Here is a 20318-nt window from a genome sequence, read left to right on the forward strand (position 1 = left end):
CGGGGCCGCGGGGGGGGGAGGGGGCGGCGGTGTCATGGCGGCGGCGGGCTCAGGCGCGGGCTCCTCAGCGCGGGGCTGTGGCGGCGGCGGAGGCGGCGGCTCGGCGGCGGCGTCGCGGTGGTTCTTCAGCCGCGAGCAGCTGGACAACACGCCGTCCCGGCGCTGCGGCGTGGAGGCCGACAAGGAGCTCTCGTACCGGCAGCAGGCGGCCAACCTCATCCAGGACATGGGCCAGCGCCTCAACGTGTATCCCGGCGGGGCTGGGGCGGGCGGGGTCCGGTCGCCGTCGGTAACCCTCGTTAACCGTCATTAACCGTCCGTAACCCTCATTAACCGCCGTTAGCCGCCGGGCGGGAGGAGGCCGAAGCCCCCTCCTCAGAGGCTTTGTGGGCGGGCGGGCCCCGCGCCGCTGGCTGGGGGCTTGCGGCGGCCCCCGGGCTCCCTCCAAACCCGGCCAGAAAATGATTAAATTGGGGTAAAACGCAAATACTCGAGGCCGTATCGCAGTGCGTGTCATCAGGCGAGGAGGGCTCGCGTAATGAATGAGGGGGCCAGCCTGCTACCGCCACGCTGCCTGTGGAGATCCGTGCTGGTACCAGCTAAGTACGCCTTAATGCCACTCCGCATCGCCTTCTCAGGTCGTTTCCAGTTGGAGATGCTACGTTGGGTGGCAGGGTTGGTGTAGAAGGAGCAACGCTTTCATTAGTTGCAAACAGTTTTCGTAATATCTGCTCTTTCCTTAATTTGGTCCTCCAGATCTCAGCTGACAATAAATACTGCAATTGTTTACATGCACAGGTTTTATATGCACCATTCCTTCACAAAATTCAATCGAAACGTAAGTATGATTTTACATATTGTAATAATGTGCCCGTAATTTTGGCAGCATAGCTAACAAGGGTCATGTTCCTCTGCTGGATTGCAAAGTTCAGTGTGTTTATAGGCCTTCCAGCTTCTTGCCAGTTGTTTACTAGTGGTAACGATACTTTCTCTTCAACTTTGAATTATTTTATTTTGTTTTTTGCCATCTAAATAAATAGAAAATAGGCACCATCAGCAAACACATCTCAGATGTGTGACGAATGCATTTAGATGTTTTGAATCTTGCTGGTGCTTATGTGCCGTAGTTGGGAAGGCTGATGTGCAGGAACACACATTTTTCTTAATGAAGGCAGCAGCAGAGCTAGCGTGGTGTGTCTGACAATTCTAATGCGGGTAGATGTGTATCCATATGGATTATGTATCTTTTTGAAAACCAGTATAAATTCATTTTACTACTCCTGTCTTAAGTAGCTTGACAATAAGTCATGTTAGACAAGAAAAATCTGCTGAGAAAACGCTGGCCGTCCTGTTTCATCTAATGAAATGAGCATGCTGGATTTGATTAGTGTGTTATGAAGAGCAGAATTCTTTAGTAAAACTATTCTTGGTAATTAAGTGTTGTTTTTTAAGCAAGGAACTTAAGATACCGACTTCAAGAGTTCAAGCTTTTTATTTTATGTTCATAGTACTGGATGTAATAGAAAAAAAACAGTAAAATAATATTCTAGGTATCCTTTGTATTTTTTTTTGTTTTTTTAAGTACTTCATGCTGACTTTGTAAGAGCAGTAATGATGGTGATATGTCATAAAGTGGCTAGGATGACTTTTTTTCAGACCTTGGCTTTTTATGACAAAATAAATTAGGTGCGTGAAAGATGTTACGATCTCGACCAGAGTAGGCCATGGCCTACCAAGGGGTGGAGTGTTGCAAACCTTGGTCGGAAATTTGGGCGGACAGTGATTGCAGTTGGTCATAGCATTACCCAACTCTTGTGTCTGGTGTTGAATTTATTGTTGTTGGCTGAGCAAATGGGCATCTTATTTGGTGTTCACTGGGGAAGGAATACATAGGGGCTTGTAGACAGATTTCAGAGTGTATCTAATTATTTTTGTGCGTAATCTGAGATAAATTCAAACTCAAGCAGCAAGCTTGTTACCAAGACTGTAGTTCTTCGTGTCTCTGAGATAAAAGCTAAGCCTATAAATACAACCAGAGTCAAGCGTGCATCAGTCTGAAACACTCAAGAGGAAGAAATGTATAACGTGGGTTTTATGTAGTGTTAGAGAGCTGTGTGTTGAACTGATGGCCGTATAAACCAGAAGGTGCTCCCCTAAAACAGTTCTCTGGTTGTAGAGCAAGAATAGCACACACGAGAATCAAGTTCCAACAAGCTTTGTAGCGAAATACGTCTTCTAGAAGCACTTCTGTACTATATCAAGTGAAGGCAGTAAAACACTCGTTCCATCTTCTCCCCCTCCGTGCGCTGTGCCACCAGTGCAGCAGTAACCTGGAGCTGCTGAGGCACCTGGAGCTTTCCAGGGCTCTTTGTGGGTGGTTTGTGGACTTGAACTAGGAATGGAGAGGTCGCTCCGTGCAAAGGTACCTGAGCAAGGGCTTGTGATGTGATGCATCACCTGCTAGATTACGGTTTGTCGTCTTAGCTGGTAATCGAGGATGGATTTAGGTAGCAAGAAGCTTTAGCTGCTGTGTGTTCTGGTTTTCACCAGATGCTAGAAATTGCTGGGTCACTTGGAACTGGAAGCACAGTGGTACGTGGATACATAGTGCCCTTGTTACGAAAACTAAGCTTTCAATTATATTTGTGAATCTTAACATTTGCAAGTTAGCTATGAAATGGCTGAATGCCATGGAAACTCCAACTGTTAAAGCAGAATAAAGTGCATTGTTACATTAAATCTCAGGTAATTATATTCAACTAAAAGTTGAAAGGAAGCGCGCTGCAAGTTTGCACTCGGTAATATTGATTCGTGCTGAATAACTTCCAGTAGTTCTTAATAAGGCCAGGCAGTAGCTTTCTGTGTGTACTGATGGCGAAATTACTTATTTTCCTATTCTTCTATAGTGAATGGGGGGCCTCTTTCAGAATTCTTACTCCCAAACCATCTGGCAGGTTCTGTGTTGAGAAACAAAAAGCCAAGGACTGTAATAAATACTTAATATCAAATCTCCAGAGTACTTGGCCAGCTGAAAAAAACTAACAATGTTCATCCACTGCAAGAAGAAACTAGCGCTCGAAAATTAAGTAATAAGGTACTGCCAGACGGGAGACCTAGCTAAAAAGGTTTACAGTATATACAGCATATCAGTTAACGTGTGTGTACGTGTGGTGATGTGTATCCATGGAAAGAAGCGAGCTGAAGGCTGGGGTAGAAATTTAGACAGCCTTTAGCTGGAATTCCTTATGATGTCTAATTGGAAAAAAATCAGCCTTTATTTTCTTGGCTTACTGTTAGGTTAATGTTTTCAGTTGAGTAACACACAGTTGGGTGTTTGTGCTCCTGTATGGTTGCTGGGGTATGCAAATACACGTGTGTGTCTTACATATAAGTCACGTGCACTTCATTGCTGTTAGTAAACAGGTCTTCTAGTGGAAGCTTATTTACTGAATAACTGTTGGCTTAATGCTCTTCTTTTTATCTTAATATAATTTTATTCCTGAACAATTTTACAGGATGTCAAGATTTTGAGGATCAGGTGTGAATAGGGACCAGAACTCACAACCATATTTTCAATCTGTAAAGCCACAGGGGTGGGACACGACAGTTAATGTGGCCAGTGTGTTTTGATTGTGTTGCATTTACTGCTCTAAAGACCCAATATCCATATTTTTACTAAATTACTGTGGTTTAGCATTTTGAAATACCATGGTTTATCTATAAAGTACTTCCAGTTGCAAAGAAGAGTGTGTTTATTTGATGCCACAGTCAAAGCGCAGTTGCGGTGCTCCAGTATGGTGGAAACTTGCTTAAAGCTGGTAAGGAGAATTGGATGCCCTGACTGCTAATCTTCCCTAGCCATTCAAATCATGTTTCAGTGTGAATCACCTCAGCAGTAGTACAAGTTATTACTTCTATTTTTGCAGCTGACCAGGGCACAGTAACTTTGGTTTGCTGAGCACAAACTTAGTGCTAAGATCAGGGAGTGGGAGAGCTTGCTGACTTCTCAGAGGAAATACTAGCCTGTAACAGTAATACTTCAAAACATCTCAAAAATTAAAATTCTTCTGAAAATACCACTTCTGTGATACTTTGTCAGTTACTATTGTATAGGAATACGACTTGTAGAAGTGTACTCTTCAGTACACTGATTTCAAGAACAGAAGGGGGAAGAATTTGTGGTATGTTGGAAACGAGAGGTAAGGCATCGAAACGGTAGCTGTATTTTTAAATCTAACACTTAGAAGTGCTGTGTGGAATACCAAACAACTAGTTGCAAATATACTTGATGACGGCCAGTTTTTTTTGTGACACGCAGTGGGACATAGTAAAGTGCCTAGAGAGAGGCTGCAGGAGGAATTTTTCCTGAGGTACAAGGTAAGTGAGTTGAGTGTGCAGGGCTTGGGGGGGTTCGTTTCCTGTTTTTCTGTTACTTCACTGTCTTCCACACCCCATCCAAATTGCAATATTAAAGAATTGACTTTGGAGCTATGCAAGTTCTCAAAACTTTCGTAATACACACCACACTTCAGAGAGGCTGGTCGTAGACACTTCAGTTCTGTTTTCAATCTTGCAGTTTAACATATTTGCTGTTTTTATGCAATATAAGCTGCTGGTAATAATTACTTTTTTAGAAAAAAACAACTTGCAGTTCTTTGTTGCCCCATCATAGAGTGGCACTTGCAGCTCCGTCGTAGACTGAAACCACTTAATGTCTCGAGCTGCTGCATATCAAGCCTAAAAACATACTACTAGTGGCATTAAAAGGGAGAGGGAGTTCTCAGAAAGCTGTGTGCATGCTGGAGATTCATTCTGAGGTTATTCCAAATGTCTTCATTGCACCAAGGCTTTGTACAAGATGTCTTGTACTTTTGGTGTCGAAAAGGACTTGTACCACTTCTACCAATAAAACTTGCCCTTTGACTATCATAATAATAAGGATTGTATGTTTTGTATTTTTATTTCGTTGGAACTTGGTTTCTGATGCTCTTAGCTAGTAGGAAGGTGGAATTTAACTTCATAAATCACACGTGTTCTTCTGAAGATATTTCTCAAGTCTTGAATATTTTGGATGTGTAATAATTCACTTTAATTTTTTCTTTTTATATCAAATGAGGATGCTTGTGTAGCAGAAAGCTTACAGCTTTGCCAAGTCTGTCTTTAATGCTGCTTTTTTTCTACCTTGCTTTTTCTGCCATTTTTGAGAATTGGAAGTGGTTGAAGCCTTTATGAGTAACTTCGCAGTTACACACTTAGCAGGCGATGCGTTCTTCACTGAAGACTCTGCACGCCAAGTCTGAAATGTTATTAGGATGTCTGTTTTCCTCAAATACCAAGGGAGGCAAAAGTACTGACCTACTCTAAACTGGGAAAGCGAACCCTAGTTCTAGGCAAGACAAAGACCTGAAATTCTTTGGCCTGAAGCCAACGCTTCGTTAAGTAAGTAGATAATTGTGGCGTATGTAGGTTTCTGATGAACCAGAGTTAAATGCCAGTTAATCACTTTGACTTGTATAAGCATACAGAACTGTTTCATGTAAGGTCTTGGAGATCAGGAATTATGTGGAGACTTCTTGGCAAGATCTCAGCCTTTTCGGTATGTTAGGAAATATCCAGAAGTCAGCCTGGTGAAGGCTGCGCGTTTTTGGAATGAAGTAAAACCTTGGTGCGGTCAGACATAGAATAATAGTGAGTGAGAATTTGCTGGTAATTGAGTTGTGCAGCTCTCGGTTGCTTGGTTCCAGAAGAATGTCTTTGTGAATTGTAAATATTTTCATGGTAATAGTTGGGTGTTGCTTTTTTCAGAGAAGAAAATGGTGAAAATGCCATGCATGGAATTTGGAACAGAACCACAGACTGGGTAGAAATAGGCCTTGTATTCGGATGTATTTGACTTAAATTTCTATGCGAAGGTAGAAGAACTAAGGTCTGAACGCAGTAACCTGAGTGGTGGGATGGCAGGGCAGGAGGGGGAGAGAGAGCAGTGGAGTTGGGTTTGCTGCATAGAGGAAAACAGCTTTTGTTGTGTTCAGTCCCCAGCTGTGACTGCTGAGTGTCTTGTTTAAATACAAAACCAACAACAAATAAAAACTGAGTGGCCATGAGGGCACGGAAAGGATCATTTTATCTTCAAACGAAGCTGCTTCCCACTCTCTAGGCTGTTCCTGATTCCATCCACTTCATGACTCAGTTTTCCTCCCTCGGTGACTCCACTGTGCTGAGTCCTTTCTAAGCTAGGTTCAGGCTTCAGTCCATCACAGTCCATTTAATGCAGCTCTTTCTTGGGTAGAAAGTGGAGCCTGCTCTCGTTAGTTAACACCTCCTTGTGTCTGTCCAATTTCTTGTCAAACTTGTTTCTCTAAAACTGTTGATTCTTAACTATTCCCAATTTCCTTTCTTCTCAGTAGTTTGTGTTTCTTTGGCTTCCCAGCCCTGTCTGTTAACGTGGGTTTTCCCAGAAGCTCAGGATTATGTCGGAGAATGTAATCCTTAGCATCAGGTGTCAGCTTTGGAGATGACTGCCCTTAAACGTGTACTACTGTACTTCTCCTCAAAGCTGTTGATACTTCAGCTTTCAGAACTCCAGAAAGTCTTTCATTCACATGTAATATTTACAAATTTGTCTCCTGGCTTAAGTGAGGCATATTTTAAGTAGCACAGCCCTAGGAAAGGGAATTTATTCCAGAACTTCATGTCTTTACTTCAAACAGTGTGGGTATGAACTTCTCAAAAGTCGTCAGGATCTTAAATGTCAGTGCTAATATGGCCTTGTTCAGCACCACTTGACTTCAGGCTTTGATTTCACTCGTTTGTAAGGGTCAAGTTACAAATTCCTTGAAAAGGAAGGAGTTTTTTGTCTCAGTTGTGAGAATTTGCTGCCTGTGACATGGTGGTGGTGGTTTGGTTTTTGTTTTACAGTACTGAGTTTCTTAACAGCATGTTTCTGTGCATCAAAGGGTATCACCTTCCCAGGGTGTCAATTTTCCTCGAGTCCGCCAGCTTACAAGTTCTCCTTAAGATCTAAGTGGACGTTTCAAAGTGATTTGAGGAGCCTTTAAATGTATCAAGGGAGCACTTGCTGCCTCTTTAAATGTAATGGGTAATCATTAAATGTTCAGTTCTAATTAGCTTATTGCAGTTTTTCATATATTGGGAATTTCATACCAAATGTTTAATTTTGGCATAACAAAGGGCTACTTAAAAAAAAAAGTCTAGGGGGGGTATGACTGCTGTTCAACTCATTCAGTCTAATTCTGTGTGGGCACTGAATGAAAAATCCAATACCTGCACTATTTGCACTGTGCATCAATTAAATACTCAACAAGCATCTATTTAAATTCCTGGAAAAATACTTAATTTTAACCAATTCAACCTGCTGATATTTACATGAACACTTCTGCTGTCATCTTAATTCGTGTTTAACACGGGAGACTTCTGCGTACAGAGAGGACCCTGATTCTTCTCAGTCGTGTGGTTAACCATATTCCACATGCAGATAAATGAGTTATTCTAGCTGACAGCTAGGCATCAAAACTATTTAATTGCAAAATCCTAGGTGATACAGCACTGAGTAGGTGCTTTGCTGCCAGCTTATGACACCTAGAGTTTTATTTTTTTAAATTCTTTAAATGTAACTTGCAGTCTTTACTAACATCTGGTATAACTGGTGTTTTGTGAATCTTTGTGCTTTGCTTTCCAGATACTACTGGGTGTATAGTAAAGTTTCTAGGAATAAACTTCTGTTCCATCAGTGGCTGCGCTAAGATGTTATACTTACTATGATTATACTTCTATAACCTATGTTTCTGTAACAAACTATTTTCCTTAAAGTTCTCTGCCAAGTTGCTTGCTTTTTAGGAGAACCACATGCTAGCAGAACCTTGAGATCAGCTTTTTTGACGCATGCTGAAAAGGCGGTGTAACGGCCCACTACTGTGCTAGGACTTGGACGAGCTTTCTCGTCAAGTGTTTTTAACTTGAAAAGTCACTTCTGGTGTGGCTAAATCTTCTGGACCAAGTCCGTGCTTTTTGTGTTGAACTAGAATTAGCTTGACCTCAGACATCTCACTCGGTGTAATGTAGCATTTATGCTACTCCTTCCACATGGTGCTGGGAGGATTGCATTACTTATAAAATAAAACATGATTGGTTATTTTTACCATCTTGCATGATTTCAGAACTGTTTAAAAAAATTAAACCTCTACACCTTTTCTAATTATTACTTTGTGTTGTCCATAAAAAATAAAGTCCTACTTGTAAAAAGTTAAATATGTGTGTTTTTCTTCTTCAGATAATATCTCCTACGGCATTGTTCTTGGCTGCAAAAGTGGAAGAACAGCCACGGAAACTCGAACATGTTATTAAAGTAGCACATGCCTGTCTTCACCCTCAAGAGCCACTACTGGATACAAAGAGTGATGTAGGTGGAAGTCATGGTTTTAGAGATAATCAAATGACGCTTCATCTGACGAGTTGTTACATTGTCTTGACTGGATTATTGCTGTCTGCATACTAGAAAAAACACCTGTGTTTAAACCATTCAGATCTTTTGTATTAATGTAACTAGTTGAGAACTCAGATATCTGTGTTACAACACTTGGAGAGGTTGCTTCACCTTAAACTTGCATTATTTTTAAGACTTCCACACGTGTAGTAGAAATCTTGACGAGACATTAAATGAGAGGTTTCGTGCGGAACTTACAGAACCACGCGTGTTGTGTAGAGAGTTCAGGACACTGAGTATTCCTCTCTCTCAGCCAGAGGCTGACTGTGTGCTGTTGTCTGCCTTCTGTTTTAAAGGATGCCATACAGGCAGTCAGCTACTGTCTCTGCTGTACATTGGTCTTCCTTTCATTTGCCAGACTTTGTACAGCTTCCACTTATATCTCAGTTTCCATTTTCTTTCCTGTCATGAAGCTTCATGGAACCAACTATGAGGATGTTATGGTGGAAATGCACCATAGTTGCTCTGCCTGAAGGTCAGGCTGAGCCAGTTATACCCTGCTGGACCTGAACTGACATATAAAACTATTTGCTGTGCTCCCAGTTCTTGGAATGACACATGGAGGTGGATTATATATACATTGGAGCCCAGAACACAGGCCAACTGGGTATCTCCAGCTGTATTTTAAAGTACTTCTGAAATGGATAACCTGCTTAGAGATAGTTAGGTTTGCACTGGCAAGCCTCCATAATGCATATCGCATTCCCCATTTTCCCAACAATGCTTTGCTGGAATAACTATGTAAGATTGAAACTAAATAAGTCTTACTGTGAAAGATGGTTAGGCTGGTGTAACTGAGGTATAACCGAATTTACAGTAAGGCTTATACAAGTAGAAGGAAGTCTTAGTGCACTAAAGTATTCTGAATGCTCAGTGCTAACTGGCGTGGTTAGTGGTCTTTAATTTATGTTGATAATGCCAGTGTTCAAGTAGGAAGCGTGTAATTGAAATTTTGAGACGATAGATGCCTACGTCTTGACGTGTTTGCTTATTTGTTTCAGGCATACCTTCAGCAAGCTCAAGAGCTGGTTATACTTGAAACAATAATGCTTCAAACTTTAGGTATGTCTTTCTAAATGCCTGTTGTGCAGCCAATTTACCATGAGACAGTCATAGGACCCAGGTAGCTGGATTTTTGATGCGTCTTTGGTATACTAGAATTTTACTGTTTTTTTGTATGCAACTTCTGACCTGTGAGTCTAGTTTTATATCACCAGTTGCTGTTGTGTTCACTCTGGAGAAAAAAGGCATACCAATACTTGTCAAATAAATGTTTCTGACAGTTTGATGGAGTAGAAATGTATACCCTTCCAAATAGATGTTATTCCAAAGTAGTAATCGTGTTGGTATTTCTTTACACAACGTAGCATGTGCTAGGTCAGCTGTATGTGTTCTGAAGCACTTGGCAACAGCTTTATATACCAAGTACTCTTCCCCGTTCTGCCTTTCAATAGAAAAATACTATCTAGTTGAGTAGAGTTGCTACCTCTGAACATCGCAATTTGTAGCGTAACCGTTTAATGGATTCGGGTAATTCCAAAATCAACAATACAGTGTTCTGATAAGAAACTGTTCTGGCTTTAAACTAACATAAATAGAGACAACTACAGCTGGCAGCCCTGAGAACACTGACTTACTAAATACTACTGTGAGTGTATTGCTTTAAAAAAAAGGGAAGAAAATAGTAGTGACCTACTTCTTAAAATAGCTTCATAAACAAAGATAGGCTTCTGAAGTGACTGACCTACAAATTGACTTAATTGGTAATCTCATAGATGGAATATGTTCAAGCCCCAGAAATGATTGAATAAAGCAGACGTGTGCATACATACACGTTTCAGCGTCTGTGATACAGCTCGTACTGATAAGTATCTTAGAAACTGCTCATGCATGTTCAACCTGAAAAATGCAGTAACTTCATATATTCTATGTAGGACTTGAGAGTAATGCAGGGATATTTTACTAATTGATCTGGAAATGGCACTATCATTCAGAAATATAAAATGGCAGAATAAGAGGCAGTTAAATAGTGTTACATGATCTGCAGTGCAAAGGTTTAGCAGGTATTAGGTCTCTGGGGGAAGGAAAAGGTCTCTTTTTTTATTGTACAGATGGAAATGTATAGTTCTAAAACATATTCTTAACTCTTCAGGTTTTGAGATTACCATTGAACATCCGCACACAGATGTTGTGAAATGTACGCAATTAGTGAGAGGTCAGTGGCTTTTATCCCCTTCCGTAAGCCCTTTTTTTTACATTTCTAGTAAAAATTTATAGGTGATGTTATTTGTGCAATATGATCAATTATGTTGTCCGAAGAGTTTTTGTTTAAGGCTAACTACTAAAAGCTTGATCTTAACCATTACAGTCTGATGAAGAGTCCAGTTCTTTGTCCTTCATGAATTTTTCTTTTGCTTGCTTATTAGCTTTGATTGAATAATCTGTTCCATGTTCTTTCAAATGACAGAAGCAATTAGTAGTTGAGAACTAAATTCTGGGTTGATTATTTTCACTCTGAAGTAGTTTTACAAAATAAAGTTTAGTCTTTGTGCTGGTTGATAGCTAACAGTAGCTTTCTACCTTAATTTTTTTTAGGTAATGAGCTGTGGGATATAAAGAGTGCATAGCAGGTCTGCTATTGCATGCAAATACTTAAAGATGTGACTAATTATTTTTCTAGAGAAGGACGTACTTAATTTGGATTGGGTGGTAGCAAACCTCCAACCTTTGGTGTTTCATATCCTCTAACTTATATGCAGTTCATTAACGTGACTCTAGCTAGAAATCTGTTTTGTTCTTCAGTATTTTTTTGTAGTGTTGGTACACCTTCTTTAACTCTTAAATCAGTTTCTCTTAGAGTTCTAAAGAACTTTTCATAAGATGGAGGATGAAAAATTGGGGATCAATTGAAAAAGCACTTAAAATCAGCTTTTTCACTTTGATCTTGTTCTTTAATTGAAAATTGGAAATTATTAGACTGTAGTTGTTGATCTTTAGTCATTAGTTGTTGTTTGCATTGAAAAATGCAAAGTTAAACGCTTCAATGTTGTTTTTCTCCCCCCTTATAAAATATAGGAAAGGTAGGCATAACATTATCATGTTAACTAGGTCTGTTTTCTAGTAACTCTAGAATGAAAGCTGTTCTTTGAGGGAAAAATATTTCTTCTTTCTCATGTTGAAGTAGCTTAGTGGTGTAGTGTCTTCAGAGTTTGAGGAGAGCTGGTGCCATTTGTAGCTTATTTGCATTTAAAGTAGCTTTATCGCAATTCTTTAAGAAGATTCTTTGCTTTCTGTCCAGATTTGATTGTGACTCAGTGCGTAAGTCTGATTGCACCTGGTGTCTCAGAGTGAATCAGCAGCTGTAAAGTTTTGTCATGTTTTGTTTTTGTTTTTTTTTTTTTAGCTCTTGGTCAATATAAAAGTTAGCACACTTTTTGTTGATTACATGTGAGCCCCTGCACTTCAGCTATGTGTTTTGGGGGAGTGGGGAGGGGTGATAAGCAGTATTGTAGTTACTCCAGAATTTCCCCATTAGCAAGTGTGTTTTACTGGAGCTTATAAGAAGAAAGGCATATGTTAGGTAAACTTCATTTCCTTTAGTCAAGGGTATATAACCCAATAAGACAGTTCAACTCTTTGCTGTGCATTTTGTGTGCTGCTTTTGTGTAGTAACACAGTTCATACACTGACGGTACATGCTACTTTTAAAACTTAGAATTTTAAAGCTAGTGTTAATGTCAGTGCAGTTTAACAAAATACATAAAATTCAAAATTATATGAAGTCTTGAAATCTGAAGACTCCACTGAGGGCTGAAAATCTACATAGGGCTGAAAACCTACATACCTCAAGAACTGGTGCAAAGTGAATTTAATACTACAGGTGCTTGAAAACTTCCTGACTGGAGTAGGCATGCTTCCTGGTGAATGTACATGCAAGTAGGATTCTTGACAGCATATCCCCCTCCTAAGGGTGGTATGGGATATGAACACAAAGCTTGAGTAACTCATTTAAAAATCATGGAGGGAAAAAAAAATAGCTTAAAAACGTACACCATGAAATCTGTAATCACACTCACAAGTAAAGCAAGTAGAGAATAACTTCCACAGAATTGTATGTATTGAGTAAAGAGATGGACTTTGGGGCACAGTGATACTGTGGCATGATTTTAGTTCTCAAAATCTACTTCTTGGACATTATGTTGTTTTAATGTGAGTGCTACACTTGGATATCCAGTCCTGAAGCTTTCCACATGTATCGAAAACTGTTGTCAGTGTTGATCCCTTTAGCCCTAAGGGCTTGACTGAGAAGCTGAAGAAAATTAAGGTTTCTTCATCCAGTTCTGGTAATATGCTGTCTTGGACATAAAGTATTATTCTAGAGGGCAAAGTGATCCCTTCTTATATTAAAGGGGATTAACTTATCTGAGACTATTATGATTAAAACCTTCAACTGTGTGTTTGAGAGGAGAAGGAAGGGAAGAAGATAATTTGGCTGACTGCTCAACTGTCAAAAGAGAGGCTACAAGTTAGCTGAGGTATGTGGCTGTGCTTAACAAGGCTGTGGCTCAGCACCTGTGTGTTGAATTGCTGTGTGGTGAGAAGGTGCCCTGGTCCCTCAAAAAAGCTGGCTAAAACTTAAGTTTAATGAAGATGCTAAGAAAAGGGCTGATTCCTATATTACTTCTTATCTTGCATCCAGGATGGTGCACTTTATGCTCTCACCTGTATTAATCTGTAATTCCCTTTAAGAAATGTAAAAAATGGGTTCTGTTGCTGAGGCTCACAAGTTCCAGCCAAGTCCTTTGTCAGATGACCCAGTGACTAGTAGAGGCGTACCAGAACAAATTCCTGGAAGCTGAACTAGTAAGGGGGGCTTGGTGCAAATCGATATAATCTGCTTCAACCTACAACTAAAGGAAAAGTTGAACTCTTCGTGTCTGGTTGAAAGCCTGTCTGAAAGTAGTATTAGACAAGACAGATTATTGTCAGTAAGGGGTGACTGGGTAGGTACGTAATGACTCATGATGTTCAGGCATAAGGTGTATCTAATTATTCATTCTGATCTTCAGAGATCCGTGGGTTCATTAAATTGTTCCATCTGTACAGTTTAGTCAGGGTAGTAGACAAGGAAAGGTGTGGGCTCAGTCTCTTTTCTGCACCATTCTTCCTCAGTGTCAAGAGACTGAGAAGAGGAAACAGGACCATCGTTCCTTAGGTCCTCTAAGGAATCTGGGGCAGTGGATCTGTAAAGGCCCATCAGCAAGCTTCAGTGCCCATTCCAAGGATGCTCCAGTGCTGAAGAGGAGAAGAGGGGGGGAAAAAAAAAAGAACTGCTCCTGGTGCCAAACTACATTTACTGGATTGCATGCTAGTTCAGCAGTGAAGCTGCCTTAGTGCTGAGACAATCACAGTGTCCTCTTAAAGCTCGGGTGCAAAATCAGTCTGTTCTCAGCCTGGTTCTGGTGGAGCTGGAAGGGGAAGAATCTATATTCTCATCCACGTGTTGGGAAGTTTTCAGTCATTCCTTTTTCTATGTTGGTACATGACACTCTCCTGGAACCGAAGATTGGATCACAAGGATTTCTAGGATTGTTCTCGTTGCTCTGCAGGTTATCAGGTATCTTGAACACCCATGATCCTTACTAATCTTTTGGAAGGTCACTAGCAAATTCTTCAAACATACCGCAGTATCTGTGTGCACAGCTGCTGTTGGTTAAGTCAGGCTGATAAAGTCTGCAGAAGAGGAGGTGAATCTGAATGAATGGGCTTTTTCAGGTGGTACTCTAAGGAAAACCTAAATCTCAGCGGTGTGGAAAAATCTTAGATGCCAGCTGTACTCCAGCCATGCTACTGGCGGCCTTCACATTCTGAACTTTCACCTTAGGCTTTCACAGGCCTGTTCCTGCTGTTTAAAAGCTTCCAAGAGAGAAGCTGCCAGGACTGCTCAGACCTGAACACCTGCACCGTGGCCACCTCCAGTCCTTTCCAGATACACCAGGTGTCTGCCTACATAGCTCTGTGTGGCGCCTGTGGCTTTGGTTTTCTTTTTGCTCAGAAGGATTTTGGCAACCTTTCTGTCTTTTCATACTGACTGGCTTACCTGCAGCCTCCTCTTTCTGGGGATGCTTGCCTACATTCTCAGGATCTTAGGCACAGTAAGCCACCATGCTCCTAAGGGTGACTTGCCAATTGCATTTTCATGATTATCTCAAGATCAAAGATAGTTAATGTGAAGAAAAGATTCAGAATATCTTGGAATTGCATCAGTTGAACTGTGTGGCCATGTCCAATAAGAAGTATTTTGGCTTCATATTGGTAACTTCTTGAACTCGGTAGTTTTTTTGGGATGTGTATCGAGACAGCAAGTCCTGTTTGAAAATCTTGATTATTAATTAAGTAATCCCCTGCCTTACGGTTGCTTCTGCAGCAGTGAGACAGGTTAGGTGTTTTTAAATCACTCCTGAATGATAAAATATAAAACTGATTGTTAATGGCTGATGTCCTGAGTCTTCTGTCCTGAGGCTTGTGAGTTGTAACAGACGAGCTGTGCTGGCTTGTTTTAACCTCTGTACTTCCAGATAATTTTAGTTCCAGATAATTGTACTTCCAGATAATTTTAGTTTGGAGATGCACCTTCCACGAAAGGAAATAACACAATACAGGAACCAAGATTGATTAGCTTTTAGTGGATAGATCCTACTAAACCAAAGCTGCCCCAAATGTAAGAGAAGAGTTTGGGACGGTTGTTCTCAGTGGTGCGTGGTTTTGGCAATGTTGAGTATTTAGCTGTAATTACATTGAAACGTGTACGATACTGCCTAGAGGATAGGTTAAGGTATTTATCACATTAACTTTTTGTTGAGGCTAAAACGTGTGTTTCAAGATGTGATTCTTTTCTTCCAGGTATGTGTTTTGATTTACTCAACTTTCAAGCTGATGTTAAATAGAAGTTTTCTGGCATCTGCTTTTCCTCCTTTTTCAGATGTGCCATTTCAGTGAGAGTAGAGATGCTTCTTGGTCTGGTCCCGTAATTCAAACGTGTTGTAACTGTACAGAACGTAGATATGATTGAAGAGCCTTTAAACATTACTTTGATGAAAAATGAAGAGCAAGATATCAATTTCAGTCTTATTAAAGCATTCTACGTTTTCATTTGTTTTAATAGTCTCGTTTCACATTCTTTGTTAATACTGCCTTGTACTTTGGATGGGAGGGAGAAGAAATTGAACATACCTATCTGGCATAAAATTACCATTATAGTTTGGAAACTAAATATTATAGTATAATACTGTCACATAGCTCACCTTTTGATTATTATGGATTAGCAGGATCTGTGTAGCAGTGGTTCCTGTTACCTTGCTACTTCTGTATTCTTTTCAGATTATGGCACTGCCCAGCTGTGTAGCGTGAAGACAAACCTGATTTATACCCTCTGGCAATCATCCCATTTTTAATACATGTTCCTTAAATTAAATTTTAAAGGCCATTGCAGTATTTCTCAAATTTAATGGAAAGATCACTTTTAAAATAAAGATTTGTGACAGTGTACCCTTTGACATAAAATTCAACAATACCCTTTCTGCAGGTAGCACTGCTTTCAAGTGATAGTGTCAAAGTAAGAATTCAATGAAGGCTGCGTTCAATCCTTGGTTTAAGCCATTGTGCCCAGCTATCCCATTATGTACGCGTTACAGTAAGTCCTTTACTTGAGTGAGGATCACGGGGGGCTTCCCTGGTAGGGGCAGTGCTAGATGTTGTAGCAGTGGAAGTCATTGGCTTGTCCTTTTTGGTATGTTGAGGTCCTGGGTTGGTTTTCTTTCTGGCTAAAATGCAGTCATTTAATTCACATCAGAAGCTTCAATGGAGATTTAACAGAAATGTGGAACAAAATGTTGTGAGTGCTGTGCTCTTGATCGGGGGGAGCAGAAAACTTGTGTAGTTTTGTTAACCATCTGTCTTGGGAGCTTCCTGCGTTCTGAGGTGCTGGGGGAGAGACGTGGTTGTGTTTTGGGGGTGAGGTGGGTTCTCCAGCTATCCCACCATGTTCTCAAAGGGCAGAACTTGCACTGTAGTAGGAACTGGCTTTTATTGACTGCCTTGCTGCAGTCTGCAGGTGGGGCAGGGTTACGCTGGGGGGCAGCTGTAGGTGAGAGTGGAGAAGCAGCTATGCCTAGAAGAGTGCTGTCACGTATGAGGCTTTTGTGGGGTAGATAAGCAAAGGGAAACTTTGGTCTGTGGGTTGTCTCGGGGGCAGAGTCAGGGAACTGAAGGACTGGTCCATCTCCGCTTGCTGAATATGATGGGCACTTCCGTATCTTGGAGAGATCTTAAAGGCTAGCTAGTTAAATTCAAATCAGTTCTGTGAAAATAGGAAATGGTGCTTTTGGAAGGCAAAATTGCTTCAGTTTAGAAATGAACACAAGTTAGAGTAGATGCTTAATCTCTCTGTTTTTCTTTTTCTTACAGCAAGCAAGGATTTGGCACAGACATCCTATTTCATGGCTACCAACAGGTTGTTATCCTGAACCTCTTTGTTGCACTGTTGTAGCACACTATAGCTTCCTTTACTGCAGGGCCCCCTACATGTGTCTTACCCTTGTTGCAACAGGAGACTGGGCCATCTACAGTGGTGGTACCTTTCTGTTTGCAGTGCGGTGTATTGTACAAGGGCCTGACGGCACAAAGGGGTTAAATGCACAATGAGAAGTGTAGTGGTGCTTTCTGATGACATTTTCTCGATTGTGAGTGCATAAGTCTAAAATTGGTAGCCTGAATAGCAGCTAAAGATTACAAAGAGATAAACTTAACCTAGAAATTCGAGCATCTTGGTAAGTACAAAACTATTTCTAGTTTACACTTGTAATTAATGGCAGTTTTCTCTTAACTTTAAATATATTGATCCAATCTTAACTTATAAAATTGTAGTGGGCCTAAGATCTTTTCAACCAGTTGATTTTTCTTTTCCAATATACTAGAAGTAGTCCAATGTTCTTCCTTTTAGAAACAGCTCTTTAAACTTAATACACAGTTTTAAAACTTAAGTACTTGTATTAAATTTAAGTTAACGGATTCCAGATGGGGATTGTATATGGGTAGCCTGTTGTAGAAAGATAAAATTTGAGAGCAGACTTCAGTCTTTATTTCTTGATTACTCCAATTTATTTCTTGCAAGACAACTTTGAGCTTTACTTATCAGAATTCAACTGTGTGTAGCTAAGTTTTAAGTAATACCTACTACTGGTTGGTTAGAATTCTTCCAGCCAAGCATTCCCTGGGGGTTCCTTAGCGGGCAGTGTTCTGTATTGAAGCAGCTGTTACGATAAGCTGTGATAAAGTGGTGATACTGAACCAATGCTTTTGTGCTGGTGCCAGCTGGAAGCTGAAGTTCAGTTCACAAATATCCCAGGTTCAGGCCTAGTGACAGCTAAGCTGACAAGTAATTCATTGGCCTCTGTTGAACTTGTGTGTACCTTCATCTACTAGTCTAATTTGGAGACTGCGTAATGAGCTGTATGGTTTTTTACTGTAGGTAGAATTTTAATTAACCATATTATACTAATTTCTTTCTTAGTACTTAAGTACAGTAGAGTAATTGGTAAATTTCTTTACTGTTAACCACACCTTTTTATAGAAAAAGCAAATTAAACTTTCTGCCAGATAAATGCCCTATCCTTTGTTTTATTAAGGCAGTAAGATATATTAAGAACTTAATCCAAAGTATGTTCCTTGAATTAATGTTTATCTGCTGTTACTTGACAAATGATCTTACGCTGTGTGTTAATGGTTGATTTGTTTGTTTGTTTTTTATTTTACATGTTTGATTTCCTTTGGTTCCTCATTATGAAATTTATGCAACAGTCTTCACCTTACTACATTCTGTCTTCAATACAAGCCTACGGTGATAGCATGTGTGTGCATTCACTTGGCCTGCAAGTGGTCTAACTGGGAGATTCCAGTATCAACTGATGGAAAACACTGGTGGGAATATGTGGATCCTTCGGTTACTCTGGAATTGCTGGACGGTAAGCAGTGCTGCCTTTCCACATCTTGAGTTTCAAGTGCTTATTAATAATGTCTGTAAGAACGGGAGCACAGTACAGTAAGAGCTTTAAGCCTAAAATAAGTTTCACTGGCTTCGTGCAGAGGGTCCTCAGATAAGAGGAAGGTATAGGACAGGGAAAGGCTTAGGAGGATAGTTTTGAGACCCTTTTGATTTCAATTTGTGAGCTGGGATACGCACAGACCTTTTGTTAGGTACAGGTTAGAGTTTGGCTTTTAAGGGCTTTCCAGAACAGGGAAAACATCTAGAGGAACATCTGTGCAAAGCCATGAAATCCAGATAATTTTATGTACACAGGTGTTCAAATGTATGGTGTCACTGAGACAGCTGTTCTTAAAACTCTGCATAAAACTAACATCAACAAACGTAATTCTGTGTTAACGTAAGCAGAGCCTATGATACTTCAAACTCCTGCAAAAATAGTTTTCTCTTGTTAAATAGCTTCTTTCAGGAAGAAAACACACTTAGAAGACCGTATGCCTAGAAGTTTTACCATCTTTTGTTCCGATCTTGCTTTGTGTGTTGTTACCCAGTAGTGCCTGTGTGCTATCTGTTACTTTGTGGATTGTAAGGTTTAGAAGGCAGAAATTGCACTTAGCACAGTGGGGCCTGAACTTAAGGCCTTTGTACCTGGCTTATGTAGGCGGTGGTTTCGGTGGGGTTCACATCCGTTGCGCTTTGCTTGTAGTTCTAGAACAAAGAATTATTTCAGAGAGGTGATGATGGAAGCCCCCAGGTGTGGTATGGCCCAGCATAGCTCCCTGTGACCTGCTCTTCATGTCTGCTGAGCTCTCATTTCTTACTGGCCTGATTATGTTTTGAAAATGCAAACCGGAGTAGATGCCACGTGAAGTACAGCACCTGAGTGAGCTTGAAATTGCAAGCTCAAATGGCTCTGTCTTAAGATTCTTTTAAGCTGTACCTGTAGCTTCAAATTCAGCCACTACACCGCCTTCTCAGCTGTCTGTTGCCTGTGCGTGTTTGGTAAGCGTGCATCCTTGTGATTCTTAAAATCCCGCGAGATGTGTGCTGCGAGCCTGCAGTGACCGCTGCTTAATTCTTTAGGCGTCTGTGGAGCTGGTGTGTGAAACAAAGACTTGGGAGCAGACTGAAGTGGTGAGGTGCTTTTGCACTTGGGAGCAACTTAGTTTGTAACTTGCTGTGGGGTTCTGGAGGAGCCAGTTCTTCCAGACCTGCAGTAGGGCTACTCTTGCATTTGAGTTCTGACTGTACCTAATTTATTTTTAGCTTACAAGTAACATGAAATTTCAGTTGAAAGTATTTTTGTTGCAGCTGACAAGTGCAGAGCCCTAGGTTTCCATGTGGGCCTATTAATTGCAAGGACTTCTTTAAACTCAGCCAGCTGCTTTGCCTTGAACACAAATTAACTGAAACCTGTTGTTTAAAATAGTGCTTCCTAGGGTCCCATGGCTGATGTTTTGCCCAGAACTGTTACTGGTTGCTCTTGAAGTTCAGTGAAATGACTGAAACGGTGACTTAGAGGTTTAGATTTTAAAGGAAATTTAACATCACACAAGAAATGCTTAAGCTGGATAGCAAATGTGTTATTTTAAGAGCTGCTGTTTGTACAGTTTCCTCTAAAAATTTTTGGTCTAATAAATATAGACTCCGTAAGAGTATGAATAAAATCTTAAATGCGGAATCTGCTTTTCAGAATGCATGTAGGGGCTAAAGTCTGTTGTGGTGAAATACTGCAGCCATTTTTGTTCAGCACTTATCAAACAAGATTTTTGA

At 40.5% G+C, this 20318-nt stretch overlaps 1 protein-coding gene across 6 annotated transcripts in view; it reads left to right on the forward strand.

Annotated features, from left to right (window-relative positions):
- The window catches only part of CCNT2 (cyclin T2), a 23329-nt gene continuing 3011 nt past the window's right edge, over nt 1-20318 (forward strand). Inside the window, exons 1-7 of one of the 6 annotated variants that reach the window (XR_013953885.1) lie at nt 1-246; nt 757-838; nt 8291-8419; nt 9505-9565; nt 10656-10718; nt 16970-17331; nt 18362-18501. Coding sequence is in view for 5 of the 6 variants with exons in the window: in XM_080600750.1 (XP_080456876.1) it covers nt 35-246; nt 757-838; nt 8291-8419; nt 9505-9565; nt 10656-10718; nt 16970-17015; nt 18362-18525 (757 nt within the window). In the remaining variant the exon portion in view is untranslated. The other 5 variants (XM_080600750.1, XM_080600752.1, XM_080600753.1 and 2 more) reach the window with 5 other exon arrangements.

This window comes from Anser brachyrhynchus (assembly GCF_964034855.1).
Source record: "Anser brachyrhynchus genome assembly, chromosome: 7".
Taxonomy (NCBI): domain Eukaryota; kingdom Metazoa; phylum Chordata; class Aves; order Anseriformes; family Anatidae; genus Anser; species Anser brachyrhynchus.